At 50.9% G+C, this 19,733-nt stretch overlaps 1 protein-coding gene across 2 annotated transcripts in view; it reads left to right on the top strand.

Annotated features, from left to right (window-relative positions):
• LOC132026645 (general transcription factor II-I repeat domain-containing protein 2) overlaps positions 1-17,348 on the top strand; it is a 35,779-nt gene extending 18,431 nt beyond the window's left edge. The window contains exons 9-16 of one of the 2 annotated variants that reach the window (XM_059414729.1): positions 233-310; positions 4,828-4,884; positions 7,466-7,528; positions 11,360-11,437; positions 12,327-12,410; positions 13,275-13,458; positions 13,654-13,682; positions 15,534-17,348. In XM_059414729.1, the coding sequence (XP_059270712.1) occupies positions 233-310; positions 4,828-4,884; positions 7,466-7,528; positions 11,360-11,437; positions 12,327-12,410; positions 13,275-13,458; positions 13,654-13,682; positions 15,534-17,140 (2,180 nt within the window). In that variant the 3' untranslated portion in view covers positions 17,141-17,348. Of the gene's footprint in view, positions 1-232; positions 311-4,827; positions 4,885-7,465; positions 7,529-11,359; positions 11,438-12,326; positions 12,411-13,274; positions 13,459-13,576; positions 13,683-15,533 lie in introns of both variants that reach the window. The other variant, XM_059414730.1, reaches the window with a different exon arrangement.
• The last annotated feature ends 2,385 nt before the right edge of the window (positions 17,349-19,733 follow it).

Here is a 19,733-nt window from a genome sequence, read left to right as displayed (position 1 = left end):
GCCGAAGGCAGCGGCTTAACCCACTGAGCCACCCAGGCGCCCCTGGCTTCTGCCTTTATACGGGTCTACGGTTTGCGCAGAGAGCGTGAGCGCCGCGTGGTTTCGCTCACTCTTGTGCCGTCGTGTTAACCCAGAGCCTGGAAGTTTCAGCAGCAGCTCCTGCCTCTCTGGGTGTGCGTAGGGGCGGGCAGCGGACTCACGCATGGTTGTATCGTCTTCGTTGCCTCCTAAGGCTCCGCGGTGAAGCCGGCGACTGTGTCCGTCAAGAAGGAATCGGAAGATCCTAATTACTATTGCTACAACACGCAAGGTAATGCCATTTTAGCCTCCTATTCTTCCCTAAACGTTATCAGTGATAGAAAATTGTCATTAGCCCCCTTCTGAAAAACAGAGAGTAATTAAAAAAAAAATGAAAAGAAGACCCACGTGCCCGGGATCTAGCGTAGGGCCATTTGACATAAAGCATTTCCCAGTCATAGCACAGACCCCGTGTAGCCTGAGTCCACAGGCTTCAGGGCAAAAACATGAGGGTGAAGGTTCCAGGGCGCACAGGACCTGAGTTTATCTGTTGGGAAGTCTTATTTTGTGCGTTCAAAAATCCTGGCCTGGGTGGCTCTGTCGGTTAAGTGTGTGACTTGATCTCAGCTCAGGTCCTGATCTCAGGGTCGTGAGTTCGAGCCCCGCGTTGGGCTCCGTGCTGCGCGTGGAAACTATTTTAAAAACAACCACAACTTCTCTCTGATCCTCTCCTGTCTGGTCTGTCCCCTAAATTCCTGGGAAAGTATCAAAAGAAATTCAGGTCCCGTTCTTAATAATATTTGTTTCATTGACAAGTTAAATGGGGAACAGAAGACACGGCTTACCAGAGACGCGCACGTTTCACACAGGGCGCGGGTAGGTGGTCTGTAGTTGTCTGGCGAGGTCAGAATCCGGATGGACCCCTCCCAGCATGATGCCAGCTGGACGACAGGACGATGTCGCGTCCATAAGAGCGTTGTAAGCCCCCGGGTCTCGTCTAGTCTTTGACTCTGCTGGGAAGGCAGGCAGACTGCGGGACATTTCGCCGTTAATTGTTCAAACGTGACCAGGTTTGAAGTATTTCCCATAGAAATCTTACCTTGAAATACTCCTGCGCCATTCTGAGGTCTCTAACATACGGTAAAAAAAAAAAAAAAAAAAATTTTTTTCCAAAAACTGAAGACCAGTGAGAGTGTCCGTCGTATCGATACACTCTGGTTCTGGGCTGCCCGCCCCACCCCCACACACAGCTGGATCCCTTTTCAATCCGTCCTATGTCCTGTCCCCCAAGCATTTATTCCTGGAGAATGGGGTCTGTCACCTCCCTCCCCTGCTCACACATCGTCTGTGGCTTCTCCTCCGCCGTGTCTTCGGTCGCGGTTCCCGGCTCCCTTCCTGTTCTGTCTGCCCCCCCCCCGTCCCCCCACGACCAGCCCCCCTGCTCCGTTCTTCAGACGTCCTGCTCAGGCTGATTCCTGTCTCTGAACAGACCCCGAATCCTCCTCCCCCCGGCTTTTATACAAGCTGATCCCTCTGGTTCCCTCCTGGCTCTGCAGGCTTCCAGCAAGTTCTGCCACTTTCTGGACGGTCAGAATCTCAAGAAGAGCAGGGAGCTTCCGCCCCCAAATTGCACGCACCTTTAGTCCTGCCTGCTTGTGTGGTATTTATGCTTTCGCTGCAGACGGCCCTAGCCAGTGGTGGGCTCCTGGGGTGGGGATGGGGGGCACACAGCGTCTTCCCCCAGCTCTGAGCCCCAGGGCCCCGAGCCCAGGGCTGTGCACACAGCAGGTGCTCACGTGTGCTTGCTGAGCTGAGCGTGTCCCTCGCAAAGAATCCATGTAGCCTGCGTCTCAATCGCTCGCGTTTTGGAAAAAAGTACACATGATTCCATCTTGACTCCCAGGAATATCCTTTTCAGCTCAGATGACCTTGAGCTCTATCAAAACGCATACAGTTGGGGGAATCTGGGGTATTTACAGAGTCTGCTCCCAAGGCAGCCGTGAAATGAGCAGAGGACTAGACAGACGTACGTACCATCCTTCTGGTTCAGTTTTGCGGAAAGAAGCACGTTGTTTGAAGAGCCACATTTAGGTTAAATGTGCACTTTCTAATCTTTCTCCTGCTTGTTTGGAAAAGGACGGAACTATTCAAGATATCTTCTTGGCACAAAGACTCCTTAAGCGGGGCCCCTTCCTTCTTGATGCCCCAAGGGTGAAAATTGCCTGACATCGTGGGCGGCTTTCCATGGGACGGAGAGTTTTTGCTCCCACTCAGGCGAAGTCCTCACGTGCTGAAGTACTGACATCGTTATATACCCTTGAAGGGAGGGAGAAATGTTTACATCCATAAGGGCAACCAAGGCCCCTTGCTCAGAATGTCGACTGGCCTTTGCAGAGCCCCCCTCCCCAGCCTGTGACGTCAGCTGTGGCCCCACCGGGGCCCAGGGGCTCGTGCGAGATTTCTACAAAAGTCTGATTCCCAACCCCACCTGGACCTCACCCTCCATCTGAGCACAGACTTCTCAGAAGACCCCTGACTCACATACACACATCGGTGACTTGGGAATTCCCATAAGGTCTTTCATATGTGCAGGTACCCCATCTCTGGGGCCCCTGGGAATGGAGACAGGACAAGACAGGACCCATCTCCGGGGCCCCTGGGAATGGAGAATGCACAGGACAAGCTTTGCTGAAATACACCACGCCCAGGTTCCTTTGACATTGGTGGCGTAAGAGGATCAACACCATTCAGGTTTCTTCCCAAGGTCATGAGTTTAAGCCTCACAATGGGCATAGAGCTTACTTAAAAAAAAAAAAAAAAAAACGGAGGGGGGAGTAAGGCTTTTAAAAAACTATAAAATGTCCCCATTACACAGCCCTATTGAAGCCATACATTTGGCAATAATCATCAAATGGCCAGTGAAGCCATTCATAGAACATTGATGGGAAAATTATCACAAATCGATTAGGGAGACACTTCCTGAACTCAGTGGTCCAGTGTTCACATCACGAAGGCGGAGGTGAGCAGACTTCATGTGCCTCCTGATGGGATCCAGTAGAAGGTGCACCTTGGGAACACGTGCTCCCCAAAATCAAACCTAAATCTGATCCAGCCTCTAGATCTACCCACCAGTTTGCAGGAAACGCGGGGGATAGAGGAACAACACAAAGACACCATGAGGACGCAGGCAGGAAGCTCCAGAGCGGGAGGAACGCAAGACAAGGTGGTTTTCTTCATCGAATGATGGCAACTTAGAGAAGAAATGGAGAAGAAACCTGGTTTATAAGAAAAGATATTTAAGACATTTTAGCCAAATGCCGCGTGTGGGGCTCCGTCGGGATCCTGATTTGAACAAGCGAGCTACAGAAGAACATTTATGGATTCTGTGGAACGCCAAGTGCTGGTTAGCGCTGGAATCGGGAAGCCATCCTTTCGTAACCGTTATAATAAGAGACTGGGTCAAGCAGGAGTCACCAGTGGTTGTGGTATCTAGAGAGAAGTCTAGAAAAGACCAACTCGAAATAAGAAACTTTCAGTGGAGGGAGGGTCATCTCCCTCCCTTTTTAAATTTTAAAAAAATTTTTTAAAAAAGATTTTATGTATGTATTTGACAGAGATCCAAGTAGGCAGAGAGAGAGGAAGGGAAACAGGCTCCCTGCTGAGCAGAGCCCAATGTGGGGCTCGATCCCAGAACCCTGGGATCATGACCTGAGCCGAAGGTAGAGGCTTTAACCCACTAGCCACCCAATTTTTAAAAAATTTTAAGTAATCTCTACACCCAACAAGGGACTCGAACTCACAACCCTGAGATCAAGGTTCGCTCGCTCCACTCACCGAGCCAGCCAGGTGCCCCAGGAGTCTCCCTTCTTCTAAAACAGAAATGCCATAAAAATCAGGCAGACTATAGAACCGCTCCAGGTTAAATGAAGGTGAAGCGCAGTGGGAACTAGACGCAGTGCCGGGCCCTAGACCAGATCCTGCCCTAGAGGAGGGAAGGCTGGAAGGAAGTGCAGAGGTGAAGCGCCACGGTGTCCCTAACTTGTCCTCGGGTGCGTCAGAGAAGGAGAAAAGGACATCCCCTCTACATGCACGATCCAGCTACTTAGGAAGCTGGGGTGGGGTAGGGGCCGGGATTGCACATGATCAAGGGAAACCATAAACCTTTATCTCCACGTCGTTGAAGGAGACGGTATGTGGTTCCTCTTTGCACTCTTGTTTTTGTGACTTTTCTGTAACTCTGAAACTATGCCCAAATATGACTTTTTAAAAAAGATGTGTACGAGGCAGTTGGGGAAGTTTGCACAGTGACCCGGTATGAACTGAGGGTACAGAAGAGTGTTAATCTGGGGGGGCCATGGTGTGGGGAAGGGGAAGGACCAGTCCCTCTGTCTTGCTTGCACACGCACGGTCTGCGCGCCCCCGCGCGGCCAGACCTGGGATTTACTTGAAGGACGGGGTGGGGGCGCGCAGGAGAGCAGGGGGCGGCGTTGGTGGCAGTCGGCGTGGTTTTAAATGAATTCTTTTTTTTTTTTTTAAGATTTTCTTTATTTTATTTTATTTGACAGACAGAGATCACAAGCAGGCAGAGAGGCAGGCAGAGAGAGAGGGGAAGAAGCAGGCTCCCCGCTGAGCAAAGAGCCCGATGCAGGGCTCGATCCCAGGACTCTGGGATCATGACCCGAGCCGAAGGCAGAGGCTTTAACCCACTGAGCCGCCCAGGCGCCCCTTTAAATGAATTCTTGTTCACATTTTGTTTTGGCCTTTTTTTTTTTTTTTTTTTTTTTAATGTGTCATTTGCTTCTCTTTCAGAAAGCCAGCATCCTTGTGCCAGCGGCGAAGTAACAGAAATGGAGTTACCCATGGAAGGTCAGAGAAACCAGGCATTTTAGCCTCTTTTCGGTTTTGGTGTTCTGGTTTGCAGTGTTTTGCAGAGAGCGCGGTCTTTTAAAGACCCGCGACGCATGTTTGACAGTGAGGCAGCTTCCCGGCATGCCTCCTCAGAAAAACACCCGAGTCTTGGCGCTAAAATGTGGTCTCAGGAGCTCTGTCACCCTTGCTTTTCTGACCCGTGAGTGGTTCTTCTTAAAGCACCCAGATTAGAAGTTGTGCGGTAAGAAAGATTTACACCTGTGCTTTATCCACTTTGTCTTCTTGATGGGCATTCCAAAATTCTTTTTTTTTTTTTTTTAATTTTAAGTAAACTCTGCACCACACATGGGACTCGAACTTATGACATTAAAAGCTGCATGGTCCACCAACCCCCAGCCAGGTGCCACCCCCTCCAAATTCTTTTGAACAGAGTTGAGAATTATTTTAGGAAGTTCTTTTTTTTCTTAAGATTTTATTTATTATTTGACAGAGAGAGAGAGAGAGAGCAGGAGTCGGGGCAGCAGGGGCAGAGGGAGAGGGAGAAGTAGACTCCCCGCTGAGCAGAGAGCCCGATGCGGGGGCTCCATCCCAGGACCCTGGGATCATGGCCTGAGCCAGAGGCAGACGCTGAACCCACTGAGCCACCCAGGCGCCTCTAGAAGTAAAATCTGATGGTACTTCCCTCCCTGTGTGTATGAATCTTGAGTATCGTGTGTAAGGCCTGAACTCTTAAAATGGTTCATACATGTCCAAGGTAACATTAATAAAGGAGATTTTGTCCCCACACCTAGAGGCATGGGACATCTTTATCAGTTTACAGGCAAGAAGATGTCACTTTTAGGGGTAGGATGATGCCTCTTTTGGTTCCAAAATGATTTCGATCTTCTCTAAGTCAGGTCATGATCTCAGGGTCCTGGGATCGAGCCCCGGCATCAGGCTCTCTGCTCGGCAGGAAGCCGGCTTCTCCCTCTCCCTCTCCCCCTGCCTGTGTTCCCTCTCCCGCTGTGTCTCTCTGTCAAATAAATAAATAAAATCTTAAAAAAAAAAAAAAAAAAAAGAAGAAGAAGAAGAAGAAGCAGCAGCTTCAAGAGCAGAGATGTGTGGTGTGTCTTCACCATTTCCCCCCCAGACGGTGTATCTTACGTTACGACAGTCCAATACCCAACAACTGATTCCTTTAGAGTCTTTCTTCCTCTACGAACAATGAACAGCAGCTTTCTAAAATGAGCCAGAGTTAGATGAGATCGTCCAGCGAGGCTTGTGTCCGTGGGTCATAATTCTGGGAAACCAGAAAAATCGATTGTGTCTCCGGGGTCATAACAGGCTGGACCCCGGGGGGCTGGTGGCTGGGGATCCGCCCCGCAGGGCACCCAGCTTGCTTTTGTCCGAGGGATGTCTGATGACAGCAAGAAAGTGCTTCCGACCGGAGGAATTTCATCACCTCAAAGAAAAGGACATTCCGTGTCCCCTAATGGGTACTGTTCCTTAATATGTGAGAGTTTCTTGCCTCCCCTTATCCCTTAGAAGGTTACCCTTTCTTACCGTATGATCCCTCATAAAGTTAAAATTACCTTCACATTTAGGGATGCCCAGCTGCGCCGGTCAAAAGAGCGTGAGGCCCTTGATCCCGGGATCACGAGTTCGACCCCCACGTTGGGTGTAGAGATTATGATAAAATAGTAATAAGTAAAAATAAATATTTAGGTCTTTCATCCATTTTGAGTTATCTTAGTGGATGGTGTAAGGGAATGGCCCAGTTTCGTGCTTCTGCATGTGGCTGTCCCGTGGTCCCAACACCATGTGTTGAAGAGGCTGTCTCTTTTCCATTGGACATTCTTTCCTGCTTTGTCGAAGATGAGTTGACCATAGAGTTGAGGGTCCATTTCTGGGCTCTCTGTTCTGTTCCATTGATCTATGTGTCTGTTTCTGTGCCGGTACCATGCTGTCTTGACGCTGACAGCTTTGTAATGGAGCTTGAAGTCTGGAATTGTGATGCCGCCAACTTCGGTTCTCTTTTTCGATATTCCCCTGGAGGGTGTGATGCTGAACAAAGTACATCAATCAGATTAAGACAATTATCATGTGGTTTCACACATAGGAGGCATATGAGAAAGAGTGCAGAGGACCACGGGGGAGGGAGGAGAACTAAATGAGGGAAACCAGAGAGGGACACAGACCGTGAGAGACTCCTAACTCCAAGAAGCAAACTGAGGGTTCCCGGAGGGCTCCGGGGTCGGGGACGGGGTGCCTGGGGGCTGAGCACAGAGGAGGGCGCGGACGTGGCGAGCCCTGGCCGTTCGACGCAGCCGATGAACCGCTGACCTCTACCTCTGAAACCCAGGACGTACTACATGCTGGCTAACTGAATTAAAATTTAAAAAAAAAAAAGAAGTAAAAATAAATAAAAATTTAAAAAAAATAAAATTACTTTCACATTTACACTTTTACGTGTGTTAAGTACGGACAGGGTTGAACGTGCCAGGCCAGGCTGCTGTCTCGGCACAGGAGCCGTGGAAGGCTGCAACATGAGGGCACACAGCAACCAAGGTCATTGTAGACATTTTTTTCTTTTCCCAAGATTCCACTCTGCGTGCCCCTTCAGAAATGAGCGAGGACCCCAAAGCCGAGGTGAAAATTGAAGGTGAGTTTCTGGAAGCCTCGTCAGAGGGACGCGGCTCAGTGTGGCGTGGGGTGTGTGTATGCGTGTGTGTGTGTGTGTGTGTGCGCACGTGTATGTGCGTCCGTGCAGCTCACACTGGCCGGGACCAGACTATGCTCCATCCCAAGTGAGGAAGAAAGAAGGGGCTGGCGGGGAGGCACCTGGGTGGCTCAGTGGGTTAAGCGTCTGCCTCCGGCTCAGGTCATGATCCCAGCGTCCCGGGATCGAGTCCTGCATCGGGCTCCCTGCTCGGCGGGGAGCCTGCTTGTCCCTCTCCCTCCCCCTCCGCCCGCCGCTCCCCTGCGTGTGCATGGAATGTGTCCCCATTTCTTCGCATCGTCTTGAATTTCTCCCGTCAGTGTTCGTTTTCAGAGTCCAGGTCGTTCCCCTCTTTGGTGGTTTATTTCTCGCGATTTGACTGTTTGGGGTGCAGTTGTCAATGGGATCGTTGTCTTAGTTTCACTCTGGCTGTGTGGGAACGCGGCGGATTTCTGTGCCTTGATGTTGTGTCCTGCGGCCTTACTGGATTCATTGGTCAGTTCTAGTAGTTCTTGGTGGAGCCTTTAGGGGTTTTGATACGTAGAATCCTGTCGTCTGCAAATCGTGAGGGCTTTACTTCTCCCTACCGGTTGGAGGACTTTCATTTCTCTGTGTTGCTTAATTGCTGTGGGGGTCTTTTTGTTTTTGTTTTTGTTTTTTTAAGATTTTATCTATTTGAGAGAGCAAGAGAGCATGAGTGGGGGGTGGGAGAAGCAGAGGGAGAGGGAGAAGCAGGCTCCCCGCTGAGCAGGGAGCCCAACCTGGGACTCGATCCCAGGAGCCTGAGATCAGGACCCGAGCCAAAAGGCAGGCGCCGAACTGGCTGAGGCACCCAGGCGCCCCGGGAGCCCTTTTATTTAGAGATAATATCATTTCCCGTGACTCACCACGGAGTCTGAATCGATTTTGCCATTTTAGGGGGATTTGGAAACGGAATGGTTGTTCCCATCCGGATTTGATTCTTCCATTTTTCCTTTATTTCTCTGAATTCTGAAACTGCTCTCAGCACGCTGACCCCGTTTCAGAGGGAAGATCCCTCCCATCGCTGTTTATAAGAGAGAACAAGAGCGAGCAGCCCAGGTGCCCCGCGGTTACAAGAGGGCTGTGGCCGTCACTGGGAAAACTGCCCACGTGCATTCAGAGGGAAACAACGCCGTGTGGCTCCAGACAAGTTACAAACAAAACGGAGGGACACCCAAGCCATAATTTCTCATAGGATCAGGGCGCCTGCGTGGCTCAGTCGGTTAACCGTCCGATTCTGGATTCCAGTTCCGGTCGTGATCTCAGGGTCCTGGAATCAGGCCCGTGTCAGGCGGCACACTCAGCAGGGGGTCCGCTTGGGACTCTGTCTCTTCCTCTCCCTCTCTCCCTCCGCCCTGCTCCCTGCTGATCAATCAATCAATCAATCAATCAAATCTTTAAAAATAGTAATAATTTATACTGCGATCTCAGTTTTATTTCAAAAGAAGAAATTTTATGTAGAAAGAAAAAAATAGAAGATAATACCAAAAACCAAAAAACCCATAGCGACCAGTGTGGGAATTGTGTGTGATTTTACTTTTCTTCATTTTGCCTTTCACCGTTTCCCTCACTGTCCCCAGGAGGCGTAGGTTCATTACGTATGAGGGGGAAATTCAGACACTGACGGGTTCTGTGTGAAGGGGCCGCTTCTCCGCGGGGTGTTAGCTCTGACGGTTTTACTGGAAGTCATGCGGTGATGCCGTCAGGGTAACCAGACGCAGAGGAGACGCCCCCTGTCCAGAGGTGACGTCCCTGACCCGTAGCCAGGAGGGAGGCATGGATGGATTTTCCCTCCGTGGGGATGGGTTTGTGCTAAGTCCGCCGTACCTGAAGTCAGTGGGGCCTGGTGGGTTTCCAGATAAAACGTGATGTTTAGGGGCGCCGGGGTGGCTCAGTGGGTTAAGCCTCTGCCTTCAGCTCGGGTCATGATCTCAGGGTCCTGGGATCGAGTCCCGCATCGGGCTCTCTGTTCAGCAGGGAGCCTGCTTCCTCCTCTCTATCTGCCTGCCTCTGCCTACTTGTGATCTCTCTCTCTTTCAAATAAATAAATAAATAAAAATCTTTTTTTAAAAAATTAAAATTTAAAAAAAAGAAAGGGATATTTACACGGCCCAGTCTCAGGCCACCATAAGGCCTTACTGCGGCGTCTGCGACCTCCGTTCTGAGCCACACAATGAGGTGGTTTTCCCTTGAAATCCCACGAAAGGAAACCCTTAAAATACTTTCAATTTCTTTTTATTGACGTGAAACGAACATGACATGAAATTAACCGTTTTAATGTGAGCGATTCAGTAGCTTTTGTACATTCACGGTGCTGGGCGACCACCTCTATGTAGCTTCAAAGCATTTTCATGTCAGAGGCAAACCCCAAACTCATTACGAGTCGCTCCCCCGCTTCCTCCCTCGGCCCCTCGCATCCGCCAGGCTACTCTCTGTCTCCGTGGCTTTACCGTTTCAACCTGTTTCATACCGGTGGGATTGTACAGTGGGTGCCCTCGGGGGTCTGACTTCTTGCATTTAAATCTCCAGGGGCGGGTGCCTGGGTGGCTCCGTGGGTTAAGCCGCTGCCTTCAGCCCGGGTCATGATCTCAGGATCCTGGGATCGAGCCCCGCATCGGGCTCCCTGCTCAGCAGGGAACCTGCCTCCCCCCGCCCCCCTCTCTCTGTGCCTGCCTTTGCCTACTTGTGATCTGTCAAGTAAATAAATAAAATCTTTTTTAAAAAAATAATAAATAAATAAATCTCCAGGGGCGCCTGGGTGGCTCAGTCGGTTAAGCGCCCAACTCTTGATTTTGGCTCCAGTCATGATCTCAGGGTCGTCAGATGGAGGCCTGTGCCGGGCTCTGCGCTGGGCGTGGAACCTGCTTCGCCGCTCCCCGCCCCACTCATGTGCACTCACGCTGTCTCTCAAAAAAGTTAGAAATAATAACTTAATCAAATAAAATAGATTCTCCAAAGTTCATCCACATGGCAGAAAATGACAAAACTTCCTTTCAAGGTTGGATCATATTCCACCGTGTGCATAAATCACGGGTTATCCGTTCTTCCATAGATTAACGCTTAGGTTGTTACCTCAAAGTACTTTTATGAATATAATGGAGTGCAACATACGGAGTTGTCGAATCGCTGTGTTGTACACCTGAAACCAACGCAACGTTGTGTGTGAACTCTACTTGAATTAAACGAGGAAACAGTATAAAAAATCCCATGTTAGAATCCAAGTCCGGCGGTGATTTGAACACAGGTTGATGGAAACGTTCTCCAAGAGGGCCTCCCTGCTGTGCTACTCTCTTGTGGGACATGACGCTCGTGCAGGGACTACAAGTCCAATCACCTTTTTGGTCTGGAGAGCAGTTTTCTAAAGGATTGGCTATAAGTTATTCGGTAGATAATGACCACCTAGCAAAGGACCTTGGCATGGGGAAGCCCGTGTGTAGGTGTGCGCTTGTCCTGCGTCAGACGGCGGTTATTACGATGACTTATAGAATGTGGAGCCAGAGGAGCACTTTCGTATTTTATTTTTTAAAAGATTTATTTATTTATTTTAGAGAGAGAAAGTGCATGCAGGGCAGAGGGGCTGGGAAGATGGAGAGCGTCTTAGACACAGAGCATGGAGCCCGACTGCCTACAGCCCATGTTCTCTGAAGCTTTAGAAGTTGAGCCTGCGCTTCTGATCAGAGCGGCACGTGGACGTTTTTAGAGGAGAGTTAACCTAATTTTCTTCAAGTCCTACATTTCAGTTTCTCTTTTTAGGAAGCACAAATTCATCCAGCGTCACAAATTCTGCGGCTGGTGTTGAAGATCTTAACATTGTTCAGGTGACAGTTCCAGGTATGGACGTCTATCTGGCATTATCATAATTGATGTTATATTTTTCTTTTTATTATATTTTAACCATTTTATGGCATGGGTCATAAAGCCTTGGAACTTTGTTATTATTATTATTTTTTTGCTTAGTTCATCCTTTCAGCAATTCAGAAATATCAAATACAGTACAGAGTGTCAAACACTGAATACCTTGCTTATATCAGACATCGTCAATCAGATATATTGCTTCTCACAGCCATGCCTTGGCATTACTGGAAAATACACCTCAGGGCGGGCAACTCCAAGCACCAGCTACCACGGAATAGGAATTGGCCACAGAGGGGAGTTTGTCTGCTGCCCATCGAGCAGTCCTTTCTGAATATGTATATATAAAATCTATCTGGAGAGATACAAAAGAATCCAATAACACAGTCCCTCCAAGGAAGGAAACAGAGCTGGGAAAGGGATGGGAGAGAGATGGTTCACTGTGCGGTGTTCTGTCTTGTGAGTTTTGAACCACATAACTGCTTTAGTTATTCAAAATTAAATACAATAAAAATGTGAAGTATTGAAAAATATTCCGTTCTAGTCCTACTACGTCTTATTCCTTTTACTTGTCATGTTGCGTTGGCTAAGATTGCTAATTCAGTGTTGAAGAGTAGAGGTCAACTGGTCCTACATAATGTTGAAAATGTTCCCTAAAGCAGTGTGGAGTGTGTTTACATGGGTTTATGATTTGGGACATTCTCTGTCATCTATGATGGCTTCCATTTACACATTTCCAAAAAACTAAACTGAACGATAAGCCAGGTAAAGTGCTTCTTCCTATGCTGTCAGGCTCTTTCTCCAACAGCTTTTTAGGGGGCAAATATATCAATAACCCTAGTTTGTTTGATTGTCTGATTATTTTTAGATAATGAGAAGGAAAGATTATCCAGCATTGAAAAGATAAAACAACTAAGAGAACAAGTCAATGACCTCTTTAGCCGAAAGTTTGGTAAGTTTTTATATTGTTACTTATCCAGAAAGTATATATTTGAGGTATTTCTTTTTAATGAATACTTTATTGATCTTTCTGGGGGTGCCTGGCTGGTTTAGTCAGAAGAACGTGCAACTCTTGATCTAGGCTTGAATTCAAGCCTCATGTTGGGTGTAGAGCTTACTAAAAAAATTGTTAATAAAATATATATGTATTTTTTAAATCTTTTTTTAAGTTCTTTTTTTAAGATTTTATTTTTATTTATTTGACAGAGAGAGAGAGAGATCACAAGTAGGCAGAGAGGCAGAGAGAGAGGCAGAGAGAGAGAGGGAGAAGCAGGCTCTCTGCCTAGCAGAGAGCCCAATGCGGGGCTCGATCCCAGGACCCTGAGATCATGACCTGAGCCGAAGGCAGAGGCTTAACCCACTGAGCCACCCAGGCGCCCCCAAAATATGTTTTTTTTTAAAAAGAAATAATCTCCCTGGGAACGAGCTACGATCAAAATCAGTGTGTATTTTCCCCGACGATCTTTTACATGGACACCGTGATCGCAACACTCTCTCTCTTCGATTTACTGGGTTCTTACGTAATAGCCGAGCATGGCTTTCAGTACTCCCGTGTGAATCATTATTCAATCTTCATAAAACCCTCTTTCAGGTACATGCCAGGATCGTTTCTCTTTCATGGAGAGAGAAATTGTGCCTGTTACCTTGCCCGTTGCCAACGTCCAAGTCAGTAAGGCTGTCCCTGAAGCAACAGTGGCCGACCGCCCCCACTGTCCCTGGACGGGAAGGATCTTAACGCCTCGGCCGTGAAGACAAAGCGTGGTCTGGGAAAGGCAAGTGGCACACTGAGGCGCGTCTGTTGCTTCTCTCCTCCCAGGTGAAGCCATCGGGGCGGACTTCCCGGTGAAGGTCCCCTACAGGAAGATCACGTTCAACCCTGGCTGTGTGGTCATCGACGGCATGCCCCCGGGCGTGGTCTTCAAGGCCCCTGGCTACCTGGAGATCAGCTCCATGCGAAGGATCTTGGATGCCGCAGAATTCATCAAGTTCACGGTCATCAGGTAGGTGAGCGCCCCCTGCTTGGTGATGAGAATGAATCTGAGGGTCGCCCACCACCTGACCCGTGGGGGGTGGGCGATGGGGAAGGGGGCAGTGGGATTTTTTTTTTTTTAACCCCAGGAGGTGGCCGCTTCCGGGAGCCGCGTGTCCGAGGACAGATGAACTCTGTCGCTTTCACTGTGTCTCTCTCCCTTCAGACCGCTTCCAGGCCTGGAGCTTAGCAACGGTGAGTAGCCCGGGGAGGGGACGAGAAGGGCGTCCCAGCACCGCCAGACGTGTCGCCGGGCCCTCACCCCGGGGCCCTTGCTTCTCGAGCCCTAGAACAAAGCCTGGTGTTCATTGGACGCAGTTTATGTGACCTGCTGGTCATCAGGTCCTTTCCTTCTGGGGCTTCACCAGAATTCTCATCCCACAGTTCCTGGCCAGCGAGCGGTGGCGGGGGCTGGGCAGCATTTACTGAACTAGCCCAGACCCGTGGGTGCATAGCGCCTGCCTGGAACCCCAGCTCCGTCCCCCAGGACACCCCTGCCCTCCGCCCAGATGTCCCCCCAGTTCAGAGCCAAAAGGGTGCCACTGGGCACTGGAGGGCTCCCAGGACCCCCTCCGGGGCTGAGGTCAGCATCTCTTCTGAGTGATGCCCCGTATTCTGAGCTTGGCCCCCGGGTCCCTGCAAGTCAACAGCATCCCATGTGGTGAGAAAAGCAGGCGTGGGGCACCTGGGTGGCTCAGCCATTTAAGCCTCTGCCTTCGGCTCAGGTCATGATCCCAGGGTCCTGGGATTGAGCCCCGCATCGGGCTCTCTGCTCAGCAGGGAGCCTGCTTCTCCCTCTCCCACTCCCACTCCCTCTGCTTGTGTTCCTTCTCTCTCTGTCTCTGTCAAAATAAATACAATCTTTAAAAAAAACAAAAAAGAAAAGGAAAGTAGGCATAGGGAAGTCCTCGGGAGTCCGAGTCACGAAGGAACCTCCGTGGTTCAAGCTGGGAAAGCTAAAATACTCTGAAAATTCCCGATGGTTCTTCCCAAACTCATCTTGCTGCCTAATGAGTTGTTTTTTTTTTTTAACTTTCTTGGTAGCTTTATGGAGGCATGATTTACATGCCATAACATTCACTTGGGTGAGGCATACACCTGTCAGCAATTTTGGATAAATTTACAGAGTTAGGCAAACTGTCCCCACCATCAAACACTAGGACATTCCCATCACCCCCTAAAGGTCCCTCCTACCCACTTTTCTGTCATCTCCTGTTCCTGTCCCCAGCCCCAGGCAGCCACCAAGTTGACTTTCTTTCTTGTCTCTGCCCACACTTCCTTGAAGTGAATGTTTAGACCCGTGTTCTCTCCAAGCAGAGTGCACCTGCTTCATGGCCGGGTTCCTTTAAATTTAAAGCACGTAAGTTGTGTGCGGTTCCGGGCCGATGAGCAAGGGCCTTTGCGGCCCACAGCAGGTCAACCACATGCCGTGGCCATCCCCGTCTCTGTGACTTCGAAGTTCTCTTGAGACCCAAATAAACAAAAATAGACATTCAAATGCGAACGTACTGTCAGATCAGTGTCGCTTAAAGCAGACGTGGCAAACAGGTACTTTCTGAGATCACAGAAGATGCCTTTCACGGGGCTCACGTACCTCTTAAAAATGGGAATGAGCAGCCGACACTAAGAACCCAGGGATGTTTTTGAGGATAAGAAAGCAAAGCTGGGGACGTTTTATGAAAGTCGATGTTGGGGATCCAGGGCGCCCAGCTTAGTGGGTAGGGTATGCCACTCTTAATCTCGGGGTTGTGAGTTTGAGCCTGGTGTCTGGCATAGCGTTTTCCTTAAAAAAAAAAAAAAAAAAAAGTCGATTTCTAAATTCTCTTGGAATCCGAAGATCTGGCCACAGATCCCACCTTCCGTCCAGCAGCAGCTGGCTAGGGCTCAGAGTCAGCCATCCCTCTCTGCAGGGCCGGGTTCACCATGCCCCCCGCGCCCTGCCGCCTCACCCCTGTCATTTATCATCACGTCTCTGCCGTCGGTTTTCGTATAGTGGCATTAAGAGAAAACGTGAAATGTGTCTTGTCTCCATGTCTCTATCAAAAGTGGGGAAAAGGAAGATAGACCAGGAGGGCCGTGTCTTTCAAGAGAAGTGGGAGAGAGCGTATTTCTTCGTGGAAGTGCAGAATATCCCCACGTGTTTGATATGCAAACAGAGCATGTCTGTGTCCAAGGAGTACAACCTGCGCCGCCACTACCAGACGAACCACAGTAAGCACTACGACCAGTACACGGAGAAGATGCGCGACGAGAAGCTCCACGAGCTGAAGAAAGGGCTCCAGAAGTACCTCCTGGGGTCACCCGAAATCGCAGGTCCCGAGCAGAAACAGGCGCCGACCAATGTGAGCCCGAAGGAAACCGCCGCCGCCGCGCAGCCCGTAGAAGACGTGGCCGGGAACTTATGGGAGAAGTTGCGCGAAAAAATCAAGTCATTCGTGGCCTACTCGATTGCGATTGATGAGATCACGGACATCAATAACACCCCGCAGCTGGCCATATTCATCCGGGGCGTGGACGAGAACTTCGACGCGTCGGAGGAGCTCCTGGACACGGTGCCCGTGACGGGGACGAGATCCGGCAACGAGATGTTTCTGCGCGTCGAGAAGAGCCTGAAGAGGTTCAACATCGACTGGTCCAAACTGGTCAGCGTGGCCTCCACGGGCACGCCCGCGATGGTGGACGGGAATGACGGCCTGGTCACGAAACTCAAGTCCAAGGTGGCCACGGTCTGCAAGGACTCGGACCTCAAGTCGGTCTGCTGCATCATCCACCCGGAGTCGCTCTGTGCGCAGAAGCTGAAGATGGACCACGTCATGAGCGTCGTGGTGAACTCGGTGAACTGGATATGCTCCCGCGGGCTGAACCACAGCGAGTTCACGACCCTGCTGTACGAGCTGGACAGCCAGTACGGCAGCCTGCTCTACTACACCGAGATCAAGTGGCTCAGTCGCGGGCTGGTGCTCAAGCGGTTCTTTGAATCGCTGGAAGAAATCGACTCGTTCATGTCATCCCGAGGCAAGCCCCTGCCTCAGCTGAGCTCTCCAGACTGGATCAGAGACTTGGCCTTCTTGGTCGACCTGACCATGCACCTGAACACACTGAACATCTCCCTCCAGGGGCACTCGCAGGTCGTCACGCAGATGTACGACCTCATCCGGGCCTTTCTGGCCAAGCTGTGCCTTTGGGAGACGCACCTGGCCCGGAACAACCTGGCCCACTTTCCCACGCTGAAGTCGGTCTCCAGAAACGAAAGCGACAGCCTCAACTACATTCCCAAAATTGCGGAGCTGAAGACCGAGTTCCAGAAGAGGCTGTCTGACTTCAAGGTCCACGAAAGCGAACTGACCCTGTTCAGCTCCCCGTTCTCCGTGACGGTCGAGAGCGTGCACGAGGCGCTCCAGATGGAGGTCATTGACCTGCAGTGCAACACGGTGCTGAAGACGAAATACGACAAGGTCGGGGTCCCCGAGTTCTGCAAGTACCTGTGGGGCAGCTACCCGAGGTACAGGGTCCACTGCGCCAAGATCCTGTCCATGTTCGGGAGCACGTACATTTGCGAGCAGCTGTTCTCCATCATGAAACTGAGCAGGACGAAATTCTGCTCGCGGCTCAAGGACTCGCAGTGGGATTCCGTGCTCCACATCGCCACATGACGTGGAAGGCGTCCCCGGCCGCACCCCGCGGACGACTGCGACCCTCTGCGCCCCACGGACGGCGAGATGAGAAGGCGACGTGCACGCGGTCTCCGCTTTCCAGTTCTTTCCACCCCGACTCGGAAACGCAACTTGCGGCATCCGACCCGTTTGTATGACATTTTATGCCTCCACACAGTCCAGTAAAGATCACGAGCGTTTTACTGTATCCCTGGTGGTTGCCTTTCCTTGCGGCGGGCGGGTTCCGCTCACCCCTGAGGCCGGCACACGGAAGTTTTAGGCCGCTCAGCAGAGAAACAGAGAGAGAGGCGTGTATGCGTGGAGGGTATGCGCGCACACATCCAGTCCCCCACGCTTTGCACGGTATCCCCTGTGACCTAACACGTTCGCACGCTGGGGGACGGTCCCTTGGAGACACATTCGCCAACCGCAGTAGTCCCATGTGATGTCTCCTCTGCCACGCCGACATACAAAGGTGGGAGTTAAAAATGGAAAATCCCACTTAACAAGTAACACAGGCTTTCAAAGGGCAAGGGAGCGGAGGTTTGGAGGTTGTTTTGGTTTTTGGTTTTTGGTTTTTTTCTGTTTTTGTTTTGTTTTCTTTTGTTTTTGGTAAACTTTATTTTGAGGGACTCCTGGCTGGCTCGGGCAGTAAAGCAGCTGACTCTTGATCTCTGGGCAGTGAGTTCGAGCCCCAGGTTGGGTGCGGGGATGCCTTAAAAAATTAATAAACTGTGTTTTGAAGTAATTCCCAATTTACAGAGAGGTTGCAGAAATGAGAAAGGTATGAAGAACTCTTACATGTTCTCTTGCCAGATTCTCATATGGTTGAAATTTTACCCTGATGCTTCATCACCTGTTCGTTGGGCCTCCCCCACTCCTCTCTTTTGTGTGTACGTGTGTGTGCATGTGTGTGTGTGTGTATGTTGCCTGTGAGTGTGTAGACATGAGTCTCTGAGTATCATGTGTGTTTAATCTTTTCTGGACCATTTGAGGGGGTTACCTATATCCTCGCCCCCTGACTGCTTGAGGGAGTATTTTCCAAGAATCGGGACATTCCTGAACCACGACTGAGTGGCCGGTTCTAGTGAATCGAACACGGGTGTAATACTCGGATCTCATTTACCATAAACGACACTGTGCATGGTGTCCCGTGTGTTCTCACATTGTTTGCAAGCTGGGGACCGTCCCCTGGAGACTGTCCTGATGGGCTTCCCTTTATAGCACGGAACCCCTGGAGAGCTGGTTTTTGAAAGCACGTGTACACACACACACACACACACACACACACACACACCGTGCTCTTAGTCTGTATTAGCCACTGGAATTAGTAACCCAAAATTGTGAACACTTTCCAGGTTGGAGGAATTAATCTGACTAGGGAACAAAAAGGCTAAAGACCCCGACCTGGTGGTGACCCACTTAGGAAGCCACGGACCAAACACTTGGATAAAAATGAAGGGGCGCTGCAGGAGAGAGAGAGACCAACCTCCAGGCCATTTCCCACGCAAGGGACCCGCCCCCAGCTGAAGCCCCAGTGCCTGTCCTCGGACCCAGGGAAAATGACGCCCCCCCAGCCGTTCCTGTCCTTGGCGGGTGGATTGCAGGTACGGCTGGGTCTGGCTAGCTCAGAGGCTCCCTTTCTGGGAGGAGGAATGGGCTGGTTTACAGCGGGGTCAGGGGAGGCCGCCCCCCGCCCCCGTGTACCTGGGTACTGGTGTACCTGGGCTGATGTCTACACTGAGTATGAAAGGGACCCTGTGGACCCTGCAGGGAAAAGTCAGCCCCTTCCGTGACAGACCGGAAGCTCGGGCCCAGAGTCATTCAGTGACCGGCCAACGTAACATGCTGCAATGTGGTCAGGATTCAGACTAGGGCTGTGGGACGCCTAAGTCCACATTATTCCGTGACAGGTGGCTGTCCTGTGTGGCATTATGGTGGTTAGCACCAGAGGGGACAGCAGGGGACAGCCCGGGCTGCCTTCTGTGACCGGGCTCTCCATGGGCCGTTCCGCTTTGACTCCCCTCCTTCCCCCCCTAGCTTCCTTCTTCCCCCTGCATGCGTGTTGGCACTGCAGTGGCCCAGGACCGTCACTTCGGCGACTGAGCCATGCCTGGGAGAACTGACTGAATGAGCAGGTGGTTTTCTGGGGTCGTGGATTGATGGGGCGTCTCCAAATGAGAGCCCTTAGGAGCGGGGTGCTCGGGCCCAGCCCAGGAGCCGGGGGCTGGATTTGGTGGTCCCCATCAGTTGCTAGGGGCAGAGAGTGCGCGGCATCCCCCCAAGGCCCTGTCTTCCCATCCCAGGGCGGCCAGAGGACACTGGTCCCTCTTCCAACACTGGCCTGGGGTGGGGGTGGGGGGCTGGAGCTCTGGAAGCCGGGACCCTGTCACCTCCCTGAGTGCCCATCGGCCACAGCACCCGCCGCTAGGGCTGAGCCACAGACCAGGAGCTCTGCGGGGTCAGGAGAGCCTAATGGGTCCTGTAGGGCTTTGGAAGCAGAAAGAAAAGCCTCCTTCCGTCTCCGGGCTTTGCCACCCACGTGCCATATTACCCTGAAAACCCGCTTACATTTTCTGAGGCTTGGTTTCCA

Source organism: Mustela nigripes, chromosome 11, assembly GCF_022355385.1.
Source record: "Mustela nigripes isolate SB6536 chromosome 11, MUSNIG.SB6536, whole genome shotgun sequence".
Classification (NCBI taxonomy): Eukaryota; Metazoa; Chordata; class Mammalia; order Carnivora; family Mustelidae; genus Mustela; species Mustela nigripes.
Note: the sequence above shows the minus strand (reverse complement) of the source record. Positions and strands in the feature narration are given on the sequence as shown.